The sequence below is a fragment of the Canis aureus genome, chromosome 32 (assembly GCF_053574225.1).
Source record: "Canis aureus isolate CA01 chromosome 32, VMU_Caureus_v.1.0, whole genome shotgun sequence".
Lineage (NCBI taxonomy): Eukaryota > Metazoa > Chordata > Mammalia > Carnivora > Canidae > Canis > Canis aureus.
In genome coordinates, this window is record NC_135642.1 from 20,307,653 (window position 1) to 20,325,031 (window position 17,379).

Consider the following 17,379-nt stretch of genomic DNA (forward strand, 5'->3'; position numbering starts at 1 on the left):
ATAGGAATTAAATTAGTTTGGGCCAGAACAGAGACAGGGAGTGTGATTCTGATCATGTCACCCTTTTGCTTAACATACTCTAATGGTTTCCTACTGCTTTTAGGATGTTACTCCCTAACATAGCCAATAGGACCCTGCCTGCCTCTCCAGCATTTTCATGTATTGCAGTCTTTCTCATTCCCTCTAATAAAACCACAGTGGTGTTTCGTTCTTGGAAAAAAAAATGTTCTCTTTCAATACAGGATCTTTGTACATTTAGAGGTACCTCTTCACCTGCTTAACTCCCACTCATCTTTCAGATTGCAGTTCTCCTGGCATTATACAGGGAAAGTTTCCCTACTGCCACCTGTTGTAGACACTCCTAATACCATATAACTTTTCTTTATATGATATATTCCCTTTCAATGGAGTACCATACAGTTGTAAAACGAATTGAGGAAATTTTCTAAATACTAATGGAAAGACTTTCTATTTTTATTAAGTAAAAAATGCAACATGCAGCACATTGTGCATAGTATGGTGCCTTTTGTACAAAAAGAGGAAAAGTTTTATATATGTATGTGTGTGTATATATATATATCTCCACATATATGTATTCAGTTTGCCTATATACACATAGAAAACTCTGGAAAGATACACAAGAAACTAATAACAATAATTATCTATATTTTTGGTAAATAATCAGAGCTAAAAGGACAGGGAATAGGATACAATGTATAAATGTAAAGTAATGAAAATATTTAATGATGTTCCCTTCTATTGATTTTATTATACATACGAATATGGCATAGGTTTAAAACTAATTATTGAAATGCAAAATTCACTAAACAAAAGGTTTTTTTAAAAATAATTTACCTCTTTATGAAATAGGGATATAGTGGAGGTTGTTCAAGCAAAACTAGATGGTGGTTAATCATTACTTTAAGGCTCGCTTATGTTTTTAAGATATTCACTGAAATAGATTCAATGTGTTCTTTTTACATATTCTATTCTCAAATCAAACTAGGCAAGTATTAGGCATAATTTCTTTTTGAAGAATCTCAGATGCTTGGGAAGCCTGCGTGGCTCAGTGGTTGAACATCTGCCTTTCTTTTGCTCAGGGCATGATCCCGGAGTCCCGGGATTGAGTCCCATATCGGGTGTCCTGCATGGAGCCTGCTTCTCCTCTGCCTATGTCTCTGCCTCTCTCTGTGTGTCTCTCATGAATAAATAAATAAAATTAAAAAAAAAAAGAATCCCAGATGCTAATCTTAACTTTCTAAGAACATTAAAAAAAAAAAAGCCAATGTTTAGGAATAGACACAAGAATCCTTTGTTCTACAGATTTTTTTTTAAAGATTTCATTTATTTATTCATGAGAGACAAGCACAGGGAGAGAGAGAGTCAGAGACACAGGCAGAGGGAGAAGCAGGCTCCACACAGGGAGCCCAACATGGGACTTGATCCTGGGTCTCCAGGATCAGGACCTGGGCTGAAGGCAGTGCTAAACCGCTGAGCCACCCAGGCTGCCCTGTTTTATAGATTTAAAACTTTGTTTTACAAATTCAAACCTCAAGAGCTGAAGGTTTTCCAATGAAAAATGAGGTTAAAACAATCCAAAAATGACAAAAGAGATACTTCTTCAAAGTATTTCTGTGCTTAGCCTATCACATATGTACATTAAAATTAGAACAATAAATGCTTATCAATGTTATTAACACTAAGAACTTTTAAAAAAAACCCAGAGTGATGGAACATAATAGAGAACTCAGAAATGGACCCTCAACTCTGTGGTCAACTGACCTTCAACAAAGCAGGAAAGAATATACAATGGAAAAAAGAAAGTCTCTTCAACAATGGTCTTGGGAAAATTGGACAGACACATGTAAAGGAATGGAAATGGGCCACTTTCTTATATCACACATGAAAATAAATTCAAAATGGATGAAAGACCTAAATGTGAGATAGGAAACCATCAAAATCCGAGATAATACAGGCAGCAACCTCTTTGACCTTGGCTTCAGCAACTTCTTGCTAGACACATCACCAAAAGCAAAAGCAAAAATGAACTGTTGGGACTTCATCAAGATAAAAAACTTCTGCACCACAAAGGAACCAATCAACAAAACTAAAAGACAACCTACAAAATGGGAGAAGATATTTGCAAATGACATATCAGATAAAGGGTTAGTATCCAAGATCTATAAAAAGCTTATCAAACTCAACACCCAAGAAACAAACAATCCAGTCACGAAATGGGCAGAAGATATGAATAGACATTTCTCTAAAGAAGACATACAAATGGCCAACAGACACATGAAAAAAATGCTCAACATCAATTGGCATCAGATAAATACAAGTCAAAACTGCAATGAGCTACCACCTCCTACCAGTCAGAATGGCTAAAATTAACCAGTCAGGAAACAACAAATGTTGGTGAGGATGTGAGGAAAAGGGAACCCTCTTATACTGCTGTTGGGAATGTCAGCTGGTGAAGCCACTCTGGAAAACAGTATAGAGGTTCCTCAAGAAGTTAAAAATAGAGCTACCCTGTTACCTAGCAATTGCATTACTAGTTATTTACCTGAAGGACACAAATATAGTGATCCAAAGGGGCACCTGGACCCTAATGGTTATATATATGTGTTAATTAGTGAATTAAAATAAAATAAAATAAAAACCAACCCAGAGTGCTACCTATCTACAGATACCTAAAATTACTCTTGGTTTTTGGAGAATGCCTCTTGAAGTATAACTATAATAAGGGCATAAGTGAGGTCTTATCACAGCTGTGGTGCTAGGGAAACAGGTTGTGGGCCTATCTTGAATTAATTATTTTCCATTAAGGAAACTGATAATCAAAAGATATAAATATAATTTCCCTTGTTGAGATTAAGCCACTCATTAATATTACAGAGATTATATTCTCAAATCACAGAGTATAATGGCATCTAATGAAATTAAAGTGAATAAATCGCAATTTTATGCTTTGTTTCCAATTTTACAGTTAGCCCTATAGAACAGATTTTAAGGAGGCACTAATATGTCTTTATCAACAAACTATCCATTTTTTTTATTTAAGTCTTGAGCATTTAATCGGCAAATTTTGACTTTTAATCTATTGCTATCTTAGTTTAAAATCTGTAGGGTCAGGGTAGGAACAGATGGATTCGGTAGCTCTTAAATATCTTTACACATGAACTGACTGTTAATAATTTTCACTTCTTTAGAAAGAATATCCAAGTTATAGGAATTTTGACACTGCTCCTTATTATTGTCTATGGGGCTATGATTCAGAAAACAGTAGTATCATACTTTTCTTTCCTTCTCCTCTTCCTCCTTTGGGAGAAATACATGATAGAATATTTTACAGTGACCTATTCAACAGATGCAATTAGAGAAAGACTCACCCTCCTCTGCTCTAGTAAACTTGTAAATTTCAATATCTGGTACCTAAAGAATAACTGGGTACATTTGACCTATTCCATGCTCTTGATTCTGTTCCCCAAAAGCATAGAAATCACATATACTATAATCTGATTGAAAGGACTTAATTTCCTTTTCCTATTTGGTCTACATGCACCACCTGGTGGTAAAGTAGTGCATTTCAAGTGTTGGGGTGTGTGTGTGTGTGTGTGTGTGTGTGTGTGTGTGTGTTGTGGGGTATTCAATATACATTCCTAAACATTTATTTAGATTAATTAACAATGCAATTGTTTTGCAACAAATATCTAATAAAACACTGGAACACACACACACACATATATGTCAGAATAGGAAGTAAAGGAGGGAATAACTCATGTTGGAAAGTAAAATAGCTTTCTCTTATTTACATTAACTGTAGCTCTTATAATTTCATCCTTAGATAAACATTTATTTATTGTGCTAATGTTCTTATTGAGGCAAGAGTCAAATACTGATAACCAGTGTAAAACCATTTTATTTTTAATTTTTAAGGATTATAATTTTTAAAAGTATGCATCCTCTTCCTTATATTAGTAGTTAGTATAAGTCAAGTCACAGAATTTTAAAATTATAAGGCACCATACAATCATTTAGACTAATGTACTAATTTTACAAATGTAGTAGCTGAGACTCAGAAATGCCAAGTGACTTGCCCAAGGTCATACTGGTAATCAGTGGCTCAGCTCAAATAAGAAACTAGGTCTTCCCACTTCAGTCTAGGAATATAAAACATAAAAATTACACTCATATACAATGGTAAAATATCTCTCTATTAAAAGATATGAACTTAACTCAGCCACAGAACACCAAGATGTGATTTAATTGACACGTGCTAGTTTTATTCTAAAATTCTGAGTGCAAAGAAGTATACTAGAAATGCATACATCATAAAGCAATGGAAAAGATTTTCTAACTAGCAAAAATCCTTTTATATATGTTCAAAGGAATATTTTTTAAATTCTATACAATAGCTATGTCGTAAAGATGGTGTAAAAAAATTCCCTTTCCCCTTTTAACTGCTTCAGAATCAGAGATCCGTTTCTACAAAGTAGGTACCCACTGGTAGATTCAAGCATAAACCATGTTCATAGCTCCCTCTCATGACCATTGAATGAATACTATATAAGCCTCCTTTATTCTCGCTGTTGTATTCAACTAACAGCTCACTGGTTAAGTTTTAATTGCTTCCAATGAGGTCAGCAAAGGTATTTATCGAAAAGCCCTGAATAAAAAGGCTCCACACACACACACACAAGCATACACGCGCTCACACAGAGAGAAAATCCTCTTGCCTGTTGATTTATGGAAACAATTATGATTCTGCTGGAGAATTTCTCAGCTGAGAAATAGTTTGTAGCTACAGTAGAGAGGCTCAAGTTGCACAAGGCAGACAACAGACATGGAATTCTTGTGTATCCAGCTGTTATCAACAGAACAAGTAAGTTACTGTTAATTTGTCTTTAAAAATAATGCTGCATGGTTTTCTAGTAGTTTACCTCTTTCTCTGGTTTTAGTGCTGAGGGGAAAAGTAAAGTTACCAGACTTTTGAGCCATGTAATTATCTATAGTAATTATGTTGTAGAACTTACATAAAGATAAGGTTGAAGTTCTCCAGACAATACTGGCATTTAACTTGAGAAATGTGGGTAGTTAGGAGAAAATAATTGATCAACCACAAACATAAAAGCATACAATAAACAAATCTAGGGAAAGTATTTATATTTTGTTAATAGTGATTTTAGGACTTAATTTAAATCAATAGCTCTAACTGCAGGATGTTTCTTACCAAATAGCAATCAGAATAAATGGTACAATCATATTCTTATTTGTCTCTAATAATGCATAACTTTTATAAATCTACATATGGAGAGATAAAGACATTGACATCCTCTGTGAAAGCTGTTTTAAATGTGCCTTCACAGTACAAACTACACTGGATGTTATAATAGTATTTACCCAGTGAAATTTATACATACAATTTCTCATCTTCCCTCCCCCTCCCTTCCCTATTCTTAATCTCTCATTGCAAACAGAAGTCAAGTAGTAAACAGTGTCGCAGCAACTGAGCTTATTACAACCTGTTTTTATAAGGAAATACCAACAGAGTTATTTAAGGAGGAATCTTGTATTGTTATCAGGAACTAAAAGGATAAGGATAACAATTTGGAAAAAAAACAACTATTCTTTCTTAAATCAATCTACAATTCACAGATAGGAAGAGGTCAATGACCCAGGAGCAACAATCAACTCAAGATTTAATTTTCATTATGTTATTCATGAACACCCGGAGCACTACACTATAATGCGCAAATGGATACTGACATGGATCCTGCCAACTTTGCTCTACAGATCATGCTTTCACATTATCTGTCTAGTGGGCACTATATCTTTAGCTTGCAATGACATGACTCCAGAGCAAATGGCTACAAATGTGAACTGTTCCAGCCCTGAGCGACATACAAGAAGTTATGATTACATGGAAGGAGGGGATATAAGAGTGAGAAGACTCTTCTGTCGAACACAGTGGTATCTGAGGATTGATAAACGAGGCAAAGTCAAAGGGACCCAAGAGATGAAGAACAGTTACAGTAAGTAATGTCTTTTATTTACAGCACTGCTTATGGACCTTAATCTGTGAAAAAATCATCATAGGCTTTCTTAGTTTCCCCCACTTTTTTTTTTCTTTTGGAAAAAAATTATCATCTTTTAATTTCTCTAAATTTGGATCATTGAATTATGTTTCCAAAAACATCTCCTGGAACTGGTCAAATCTATTAATATTATAGTTGGAACTGATAACCCAAGCCAATTTGAAAATAAAATCCCCATGTCCTAAGCTCAAAATGCTTATAAACTAGACAAAATGTAAATGATCTTATTCACATTGAAATGTGACTCACTATCTTCTAGCAAAATTCATTAGGAACTCTAAAAGAGTACTCAGCAAATAAATGCTCACCCAAAACTACTTATTAGTTTGAGGAACAGAAAAGTTATTTTAAAAAGTAATTTGATTTTCTTTGAAAATATTTCTGTGGTGGTATGAAATACTTCATCTGTGCTCAAAAATGTATTCAGTGACTTGTACAATTGTGTACAGTTATAAAATAGAAGGGAATCTGTAGTATCCTCATCTCTTCACATCATAATGAGTTTGTATTAGATTGTTTATTTACCTAAGCAAAAAAAAAAAAAAAAAAAAAGATTCCTCCTAACATTTTCTTTAGATCTTCTGTGCCATAATTCTGTTACCTTAAGAGAAATGTAAATGTGAAGGAGGAAATAAAAAGTGAGTTGGAAGAGATGTCCATGATTTTCTGTTAGTGTACCCTACGTTTTCTCCAAAACTCAGTTATTTTTTTCGTGTTAAAATATCACGGTTGGACTTATCATTTAGCAGTTATGATTAATACACAATTTCAGCAGTTTTAGATTTAAGGGGGTAAAATACTCAACATATATAGTAAGAATTTAAAAGCCTTGAATGAAAATAAATTTTGTTTGTATTACTAGCACTTGAACAATGTTATTATTATATCATCTTATAATGTTATGTATGTTAAAATCAATTTAAAAAGAATGCATGGGATGATGGTGTAAACATTTGCTTAAGCACTTGCAGTACATTTTGCTTTAGGCTTGCAGTGAGTACTTGACACTTTTGTTGCTTGTTTACTGAATGGTTTTGAGGCTTCTTAATTAATAAACCAATAAATGGAAATTTGGGGAATTATGTTTCCAATATGAAAATGAGAGGAACTTCCTTTTAACTATAATTGATACAGAATGCTAAGGCCATTTTAATGGATTATTAACACTTGTAGTTTAATTATTACTGTTATTAATAAAATTATCATGTTAGTCTTAGAATATTGTTCTGATTATACTAACATTTAGGTAAAGAAATAACTATTTGGAGGAAGGTTCTGTGGATAATTTCTTGTATGTGAGCAACAGAATTTGGACTAAAATCAATTTATTTAAAAGTCATTAAAATTTTTCATGGATAATGGAACCTGGTAGAGGAGACAGACCCCAAGTGGAAGTTATGACACATAGGTCTAAGCCTTGTCTGTGAATATTTTTGTAATGGTTTTTAATTCTTCCCAATTCTCTGTTTTTCCATCTCTAAGATGTGGGATATGTACAGATGATCTCCAATATACTTTCTAGATCGTACAGTCTATTCTAAGCCATAGAATATATCATATAAATGTGAACAAATTTAAGTACTCATTGTATAATTATCACATACTTTGAATGATATAGGTGACTATTATCTCAGTGATAAGATGAGCTGTCAGAACTAATTTGAAATTGTACACTATGGTTACCAAAACCTAAACACTGTAGAACTCTGTTATATGCCAACTAGTTTCTTTTGAATGCTTTAGTCAAATATTGAAAAAAGTAAAAAATTTGATGTAAAATCCATGAAAATGAATAGTATACATAATTATTTGGGATGAAAAGTACCTATAATTGGGATACATTCACATATGTGTTTTATTTTGTGTTAAAATTTCTTGAAACCACAAAGCTCAAGTGTTTGTAAACATACACAAAATGCCAAACTAATTTGATAGTTTGAAATGCAATTTAGCATTAACCTTGAGTAACCATAAAGCCAATTTGGTACACCATTTCTCTTCTACTCTAATTCTACAGTAAAAATGAAAGAGAGAGAGAAAGAAACTCATTCTATATCACTAATTAGAATGTCACAATACCAATGTATTTAAGGACAGGATATATATTATATAAATAGTCTTCACTTCTATAAGCTTTTTATAGGCTGTATATATATAACCCTAACCTTAACCCTAACCCTAAAACTATTGTCAGGTTGTGTTGCTATCCTATTGAAGAAGGAGCCAATCAAGCTTTGCCATAGTTAAAAAGAAGCTGTTGTCTATTGGGAAATCCTAAGATATAAAAGGAAATACTTCATCGAAAAATAAAGTGGAGAAAAAAATAAGTGGAGAAGAGTTTTTAGAAGAGAATTCTGGTAGCCATTTCCTATTATTCCTGGGGCAGCCTTACTAATTTTAAGTGTGAATTCCCCATACATAAAATGTGCAAGTTGACACATGTGAAGTTGAAGCTACTATATCCAGGTACAAAGAAAGTGCTCAAAAAAATTTGTTTAAGAAGGCAAAGAAGAACAAAAAAAACTTGAAATTATAACTATGAAGACTATTTACATTCCTCAATCATTAATTGAATGAATGAACAAATGAACAAAAGACATTTCCTTCCTATTTAAAATGAGAGTAATAGGTAGTTAGATAGTCTACTAGAGTGAAATGCCACAGAATTCAGAAAGTGTGACAGATCAGAAGCAAACTCTGCATTTCATTTTCAGTATTCCAGTCCCTTAAATTTGTTAAGTTGTTGTTGAACACTTTTTTTTTCAAGGTCTTTTAAAATGGTATAGACTTAAAAATGTCTTAGATGATAAAATTTTGCATGAAACGTGAGATGCCAACTTGTGTGAAACACAGTTGTCCTCTGCATTACGATGAGAAGGTCCCAACTCCATTCTTATGGCTTTGCTTTCAATGAAGGGGAAAGTTACCTGATGAAATTAATAGGTTTTGAAGGACTATTTACTAGCAGAAGGATAACTCCTTCATAAAAATAGATAGATAATGGACTGGAGTGAGTAGAAGAGGTAAAAAATCTGGGTATATAATTCTGTTTCCAGAAGATTGGGCTGGAGTAGGTAGATGGAAGGCTTAGAGGAAGAGAAGGGGAGAGGTGGATATGATAGCTCAGGTCTCATATCTTTAGGGAATTAAAAAAATTATTTAAGCTATCCTGGGTTGTGAGGATCTCACTTCAGTCTGAAATATAGTGTTATCTTGTGAAATATTTTAAGTTTAGATCAGAATGAGTAAATTGCAGAAAAAGCATACCAGGGAACCCAACAAAAATTAGACTTGTATTAATAGACATATCAGTAAGACCCAACCACGTAAATGTAGGAAGTTGTGAGAGACCAGGAGATGCTGGGCCACATTTCTGATGCTGAGGGGAGAGGAGCTGTTACTGGAGAACTGGTCCTCAGATTGCATACTATTCTATAGCCAGAAGGCAAGAAAGCCCGGTCTCTCAGGTGGTTCCACATTTAGCCTCACAATAGGTTTGCAAGTGACAGAACTGAAATCTAACTTGAACTAATAATGAGGGTAATAAAAGCATAACGTGCTCTTCTAAAATGAAATAAAGATTCATGTTCTCTGCAGAAGGAGAGCATCAATAGCTCTTAAGGGGATTGGTAATGGATGGTCAAAACTTCCACTATTGTCATCTGAGCTCTCCCCTTGGGGCAAGGCGAGAGGGTGAATTTAGATAAATTTTGAACCAGGCATTCCATCAACAGACAGAGTCGATCACTCCACACCTGGCAGAAATAACACTGCTGTGTAAGCTGGGAATTGAAGTGCCAAGTGAGAGATGGCAGCAGTGCACTGGGCAACTGACAACTGCCCTGAGAGACAGATGTGGAACAAAGAACTCAGTCCCTCAAGATGACTTTCTTGCTTTTGGTATCCAATTACTAAAAAGTTTTGCTCTTCCCAAAAATAGTCAATATCAGCCTTTTAAGAAGAAATCCTTGATTGTGATAAGCTACTGATTCAAGAGTGAGGCATGCTTCACTTATTAGAATTAAGCATTGCCAGTTCCATAGCAAGAAAAGGGTTAGCCATTCTGAAAACTAGCCAGTGATTTAGCAATATTCTCTTTTGGGTTGTTAGACTGTGACGGGATATGGCCTAACAACTGGCAAAAAGCAAATAAACACAGTGTTGTGGGATTTGACTTTGGCCACGAAATCTTCAGCAACCCAATTGTCAACATTTCTTTGGATAAGATCCTACTCAGCCATAATCTCTGCTAGTAGCTAGCAAATATACATACTACCTCTAAATATAGAGATGGTGAACTTGCTTATGCTCTAAACAGTTGTTATCAAGTTATCTAAAAGAACAATAATTCACATTATCAACACAAAAATAAGAAAACCAGGGCAACTCCACCTTAAAAAAAATGGACAATGAGAAACATATCTATGGAATTGAACCAAAATCCTAGAATTACTGACAAAATGTAGTCTTGTAGAACTGGTGACCTACATTCCCTTAAGTCAGTTGTCAAGGCTTTACATTATGGAAGATGGATAAATTGCTGGGGAGCAGATTTGGAAATATTAGCTATTCTTTGGGAATTCTAATAATTAAGATTATTTTTTATTGTATAGTTTTCCTCTCTCTCTCTCTCTCTCTTTTTTTTTGGCTAATAAAAGCATCTGGCACTTACAAAGTGCAGGTAATTTACTGTCACAGGAGCATCTCTTATTTGTTTTGTAAATCCTCATTTGAACTGACCATCACTTTCATTTCTTTGCCAACCCAGGGCATCTGAACATGTATTTTCCCTTTTGACTTAGCTGTATTAACAATTTTTTAGCCTACAGTTTTAGAGCATTTGGAGCATTTAGAGCATTCACTTTCCAAGTGGATTGGAGGGAATGCAAGAAGCCAGTTTTCAGATATATGGAGAGGTTCCCTTTTCCAGGTTTTCCTATTTCTCAGCCTTGGCTAAATATTATAATCAGCTAGGGAATTTAAAAAAAAATGCTGATGGCAGGTCCCACCCATGAAGACTCTAAATAAATTGATGTGGGCGGGGGGCGGGGGGGTTGGTGGTGGTGGTGGGTAGCCTGGGCATCAGGAACTTAAGCTCCCCAGATAATTCTGACATGTTGCCAAAGCTAAGAACCACTGGATCATATTAGAGGATCACATTAAATTATTGGGAGACCATAGTTCAATTAAATCAGAATCCTGAGAAGGTGGGGAAGATTCAGGCCTCAATGTTTGTTAAAGCTTTCTAGTGAGTTTACTGCGCAGGTAAGGTTAAAACCCCCCCATTTAATGGGACCACGGGTTCTAATTCAGCCTGGATCCCCTCAGGTCCCAGGAATGTTCTGAAGCTCTTAGATGACTCCACAGTTAACTTCTACCCTGGAGGATTTCAAAATGGGCTTCTCAGTAATGACTCTCTGAATCATGCATTGAGGATGTTCCTCTGGGTCCAGTTGACCTCTTTGACAAATCTCAGTGGCTCCAACATTTGGAGAACTGGCCTGGAAATGTTTGAGATGACAACTCTGTAGCTACTATGTAAGAAGGCTTCCTTGGCAAATGAGTTAATTGCAGGGAAGAATGGGTCCTGTTGCCACAGTCTCACAATGACAGGCAGGTCTGAATCTCTTCTGACACTCTCAAGTGGTGCTACAGCAGGGGACCTGGAGTATAGACATCAATGCCAGTTTACTTGGCACTTAAATGAGCCACTTATGACTATGAACCCAGATGCCCCCAAATTAGGGTCTTACTTCCTATGGCTACCCCACAGAGTTGAAGGTAGTGGTTTAAAGAAATGACTTCAAGTCTAGAAAACCCATGGGGGAAAGAAACCACAAGCCTTGAGGGTCTCTCCAGATTAGTGGAAAGGACATGAAGCTAGGAGTTTGTTTTCTTTGTAAGTTTGGGATTAAAGCAAAGCTTTCCTTCTTTTCTAAAGATCCTAGCTTTCTTCCTCTGTATCCAAAACTTTTGGTAGCACAGTAACTTCTTTTACATCACTACTGGAATGCAATGTTTTTCTACATTTTAATTTCACATATGGCACACAGAAGAAAAGGCAGGAATTGTGCATATCTAATATGGAGAAAAAAAAGAACTCATTAAATGAAATGGGCTTCCATATGAATTCCTGCCTTTTCTGAACCATATCCAATCTTTCTTAAAAAAAAAAACAACATTTTATTGAGGTATGTTGACATACAGAAATCTGTACTTATTTGATGTATACAAATTGATCAATTTCTACATTTGTGAAACTATCACCACAATCTATACCATAAACATACCTATCAGTTCCCAAAGTTCCTTCTGCCTTTTAATTCATATTATTATTTTGTGATAAGAACACTTAACATAAGATCCATCCTTTTAGCAAATATTTAAATATACCACACAACAGTTATAAGCTATCGGCACTACGCTGCACAGTATATCTCTAGGAGATGGTCATCTTGCATAGTTGAAACTTAGTTCCCTGTTTCTCCCTCTCCCACAGCCCCTGGCAACCATCATTCTACTCTCTGCTTCTACGAGCTTGACTATTTTAGATTCCTCCTGTAAGTGGCATCATGTAGTATTTGTCCATCTGTGTCTGGCTTATTTCATTTAGCATAATGTACTCCAGGCTCATTTCGTGTGTCTTTCTATACACGAAATAGGTTGGAAAATGAAAATTCTCTACGTTTCACATGGTTCAGAAAGCCACATTAAAGAGTCCTTGAACACTTTACTGTTTCTTGACCAAGATTCACGTCTACATTTGAGATTATATCTGCAACTGATTTAGAAAAAGAAGCCACACCTAATTTGCAAACAAAGGAAATATACCTATTTACCTTAGTTGCCCAAAAGGGTTTGTGTAGTAATATATAAAATCAAAGGGATTAGGGTGAGGAAGCAGAGAAAAGAATTATCTATTATCCATGTCCAGGTAAAATTTGCCTTTTAGGCAGCTAATATCATTCTCAGAGGGAAAAGGTTTGCTGTATATTGGGGAAGAACTGGCTCTAGAGGTTCTCTGACTGTGCCAGTCAACTTCCCTGCCAAAGACTCTAATCACTTCTACTGGAGTGAGCAGGAGTACTTGCTAGAGTCATTAGCAAGTGTCCTTCTGAGAATAAATAGGATGGCAACATCTTTGTAAACAGGAGAAGAAATAGGCAAGAGAGGAAAGGAAAAAAGGACTTTGTATAAAAATAAATGGATTTTGCGTTTTATTTTTTTAAAAAGATTTTACTTTTACGTATTCTATACACACAATTTGGGGCTCGAACTCACAACCCTGAGATCAAGAATTGCACTCTCCTCCAACTGAGCCATTCAGGCACCCCAGATTTTGCATTTTAGGTTTAAAGTGGATTTAAACACAAAGGATCCTCATAAAATAGGGCTCTATTAACTTTTTTGATGCACTTAAGGAATAAGGGTAATGGAATGCAATAGATTGATGACAGTGGGAGAATTTCTGAGATCAAAAAAATAAACTAGTGTACAGAGGGGTTGAAATAATAATAGATTATTGCAGAAGATACGCAAATAGGAGGTGTGCATCTGTTAGTTAAATTTGTGCCTAAAATTAAAATAATCTTTATTTATCAGGACTATTTGAAAGCTGAGTTTATTTTTTATGATTAATATAAGACAAGGCAAATGAGATATACTTCGATATCCTTAAATACCATACTTATGGGGATCCTTGGGTGGCGCAGCGGTTTGGCGCCTGCCTTTGGCCCAGGGCGCGATCCTGGAGACCCGGGATCGAATCCCACATCGGGCTCCCGGTGCATGGAGCCTGCTTCTCCCTCTGCCTATGTCTCTGCCTCTCTCTCTCTCTCTCTCTCTCTGTGACTATCATAAATAAATAAATAAAAAATTAAAAAAAAATACCATACTTATCATGTTAAAATTATCATGTAATATTTTCCATTTATCTGCCTATTTGAACTTTAGATGTAATTGTAGATAGTGCTGAGAAAATGCTTTGGGAACCAATTCAGAATCAACTCAGCATGCAGATTTTTCTTTTTTTTTTTTAATTTTTTTTATTGGAGTTCAATTTGCCAACATTTAGCATAACACCCAGTGCTCATCCCACCAAGTGCCCCCCTCAGTGCCCATCACCCAGTCACCCCAACCCCCCACTCACTTCCCCTTCCACTACCCCTTGTTCATTTCCCAGAGTTAGGAGTCTCTCATGTTCTGTCTCCCTCACTGATATTTTCACTCATTTTCTCTCCTTTCCCTTTATTCCCTTTCACTAATTTTTATATTCCCCAAATGAATGAGACCATATAATGTTTGTCCTTCTCCGATTGACTTATTTCACTCAGCATAATACCCTCCAGGTCCCTCCATGTCGAAGCAAATGGTGGGTATTCGTCTTTCTAATGGCTGAGTAACATTCCATTGTATACATAAACCACACCTTCTTTATCCATTCATCTTTCAATGGACACCGAGGCTCCTTCCACAGTTTGGCTATTGTGGACATTGCTGCTATAAACATTGGGGTGCAGGTGTCCTGGCATTTCATTGCATCTGTATCTTTGGGGTAAATCCCCAGCAATGCAATTGCTGGGTCATAGCATGCAGATTTTTCTTAAGGCAGCAATTCCAAACTTTGTTTCTTAGAACACTGGTGTCCCTCGAGATATTAATGGTGCTTCCTGTAGCACAGTTTCTGTGGCTAATTGATTGGGAAATATTAGGTTAAATAAAAGTGAGCAAGTTTTCACAGTAGAAAATCTCTGAGCCTAATTTATACGAATACAAATTGCAAAACTCCAGGTGGAAATTATATATGGTTTCTTAAACTTGACAACAGAGTACACTGCTCCGGCCGCCCCCTCCCCTCCCCAACTCTCCTCTCTGATTCAGGTAAAACATTTAAATTTCATTAAATTACAATTTGAGAGGGGCAGCTGGGGTGGCTCAGTCTGTTTGATGGCTCAGGTCATGATTGCAGGGTCATGATCTCAGGGTCATGAGATGGAGCCCCATGTCAGGCTCCATGCTCAGCGGGGAGTCTGTTTGAGATTTTCTCTCCCCTTCTCCATCTGTCTTTCTTCCCCCACTAAAATAGATACATAAATCTTTCTTAAAAAATCGCAGTTTGAGAGCTAGAGATCTCTCTACAGTGTAGTGAAAAACTAAGCCAAGCTTCCACTCAGTTTTTTGTTCCAAATAAAAAGGCTGTAGAATGGACCTGAAGCAATATTTTAAGAATGACCTTAAACCAAGAATCTGTGCCAAAGTCAGGAGCCTGAATATAATTTTGGACAATTAGGGTAGTATTTTGGGTATAGATGCATGCTTGGCTGAAATCCAGAGATTTGCAATGAGATTTAAGCCTAGCTTGAAGCTCTTTTCTGAGCTTTGAGCAGCTTTATAGGAGCATGCTCCTAACTTGAAATGAAGTTCAATACCTATTATTTAGGCCACCTAGAAACTGACCAAAAGCATTCCCTATCATTAACCTAAAAATTTTTTAGGATTAGAACATGATTGAAGAATTCTTACGTATGTACCTAAAAACAATAAACTTTTACTTTTCAAAAAAGTAGTTTGAGCACAAGTTTGAAGTTCTTTCTGTTTTGTTTTTAAGATTTTATTTATTTATTCATGAGAGACACCGAGAGAGGCAGAGACATAGGCAGAGGGAGAAGCAAGATCCGTGTGGGGAGCCTGATGTGGGACTTGATCCCAGGACCCTGGGATTGCAACCTGAGCTAAAGGCAGACGCTCAACCACTGAGCCACCCAGGTGTCCCTGAAGTTATTTCAATTATATCAATAAAGAACACGTTTTATTTACTGGTCAAAAACGATTTAGAAATTTGAAATTTAGCATATAACCTGAAGGGAGAACTGCAAATTTAATTAATTTCTGTGCCCTTTAAGAGGTCACTTATAGGAGATGTTAAATAGAATTGCCTTTTCCAGCCATACATAACACAGATTCTTTCTGTTTGCATTTGGCAATGCCACTAAAAAAAAAAAAAAAAAAGTAAGTACTGGAAAGATAAGCATTATGTCTTACTATTCCTTTTGTCTCCCAATGGTAGAAGGAGCAGAGTCCAACACAAGAGGTGGAAGAAGGGAGAAGGATTGACAGTCATTCAATATATTTCTCTCTTAAATTTTTACACATCTAAAATTAGTTATGGATAAGAAATAGATTACTAAATTATCACAAAAATTTAATGCAGACAAGAATTAAACGTTTTTGCTGAAATAGAAGTATACCTCATTTCCCTTTTCTCTCTTGTTCTCTACCATTAAAAGAAAATACTAGCCTCTAGAATCTATTTGACTTAACATTTTTCTAGGTAATTTCAAGGGACTGGTGGAAAAGTTTTATTGTAGATGCCAATAATGTAAGCAGGCACAGGTGGCACTGGTGTTGCTAGAAGGATGATTGACATAGCATGGTGAAGACCAATCCTGGAAAAGTTATGCCTTTCTCAATACCTATTCTTGTTTTCATCTGTCAACTAATTCCTGCATACCAAAAACTACGTGCAGAAAAAAATGATAATCAGTTGGTATTGGTTTAAGGAATATCTGCATTAAAAGGATATACGGAAAGAAGTCTTTAAGAATTAAATGAGCTATACTAGTAAAAACAAGAGATGGGCTGATAATTTTTGGGTAGGGAATTTGCCTACTTGTTAGTAGCACATACAAGTTTGATCCTGGACTTAGTGACTGGTGTCAAAGGGTGGAGAGGACATATATGTATGGATAGGAAGAGAGAGCTGGGAAAAAGTAGAAAGTTGGTGAATATACTCTCGGTTTGTTTTAGTCCAGTAGCCTGATCTTGGGATAATATTGGTGTTTATAGTGTCTCAAACTGTACCTCTGATAAGAGTCCAGTGGTCTCATTCATATTGTGGCATCTCTCATGGGAAGATCACCTGTAGGCAGTGGACAGTTTCCTCCCTTGTTTGCATGAATAATGAAGACATCATACAAAACTTTGAAAGACTGATGACTTTTTAAATTCTTTTATTAATTCAACAAATATTAATTGATACCTCTCCTAGCCCAGACTAGGGCCACAATAGTAAGCAATTAACAGTTGAGTTGCGAGTGGAGGGTGAACTATAGGTCAGAGGGGCAAGTTCAGAGCAATTAGGGGGTTGTCTAACTCAACTTAAGGAAATGGGCATGGAAGTCTTTTCTGGGAGAAAATGACCTGAAGGATGAGTAGTATGAAAGAAAGAGGACAAATATACCACCGTCAGAAGAGATGCTTTTGTAGATGCCTGTAGTAGAACAGT

At 35.8% G+C, this 17,379-nt stretch overlaps 2 protein-coding genes across 5 annotated transcripts in view; one reads left to right on the top strand and one right to left on the bottom strand.

Annotated features, from left to right (window-relative positions):
• FAM227B (family with sequence similarity 227 member B) overlaps positions 1 to 17,379 on the bottom strand; it is a 189,460-nt gene that overhangs the window by 56,421 nt on the left and 115,660 nt on the right. The gene's annotated exons all lie outside the window — the stretch shown is intronic.
• The window catches only part of FGF7 (fibroblast growth factor 7), a 52,341-nt gene continuing 39,550 nt past the window's right edge, over positions 4,589 to 17,379 (top strand). Inside the window, exons 1-2 of the mRNA XM_077881057.1 lie at positions 4,589 to 4,882; positions 5,656 to 6,032. Coding sequence (XP_077737183.1) covers positions 5,747 to 6,032 — 286 coding nt within the window. The 5' untranslated portion in view covers positions 4,589 to 4,882; positions 5,656 to 5,746. The remainder of the gene's footprint in view (positions 4,883 to 5,655; positions 6,033 to 17,379) is intronic.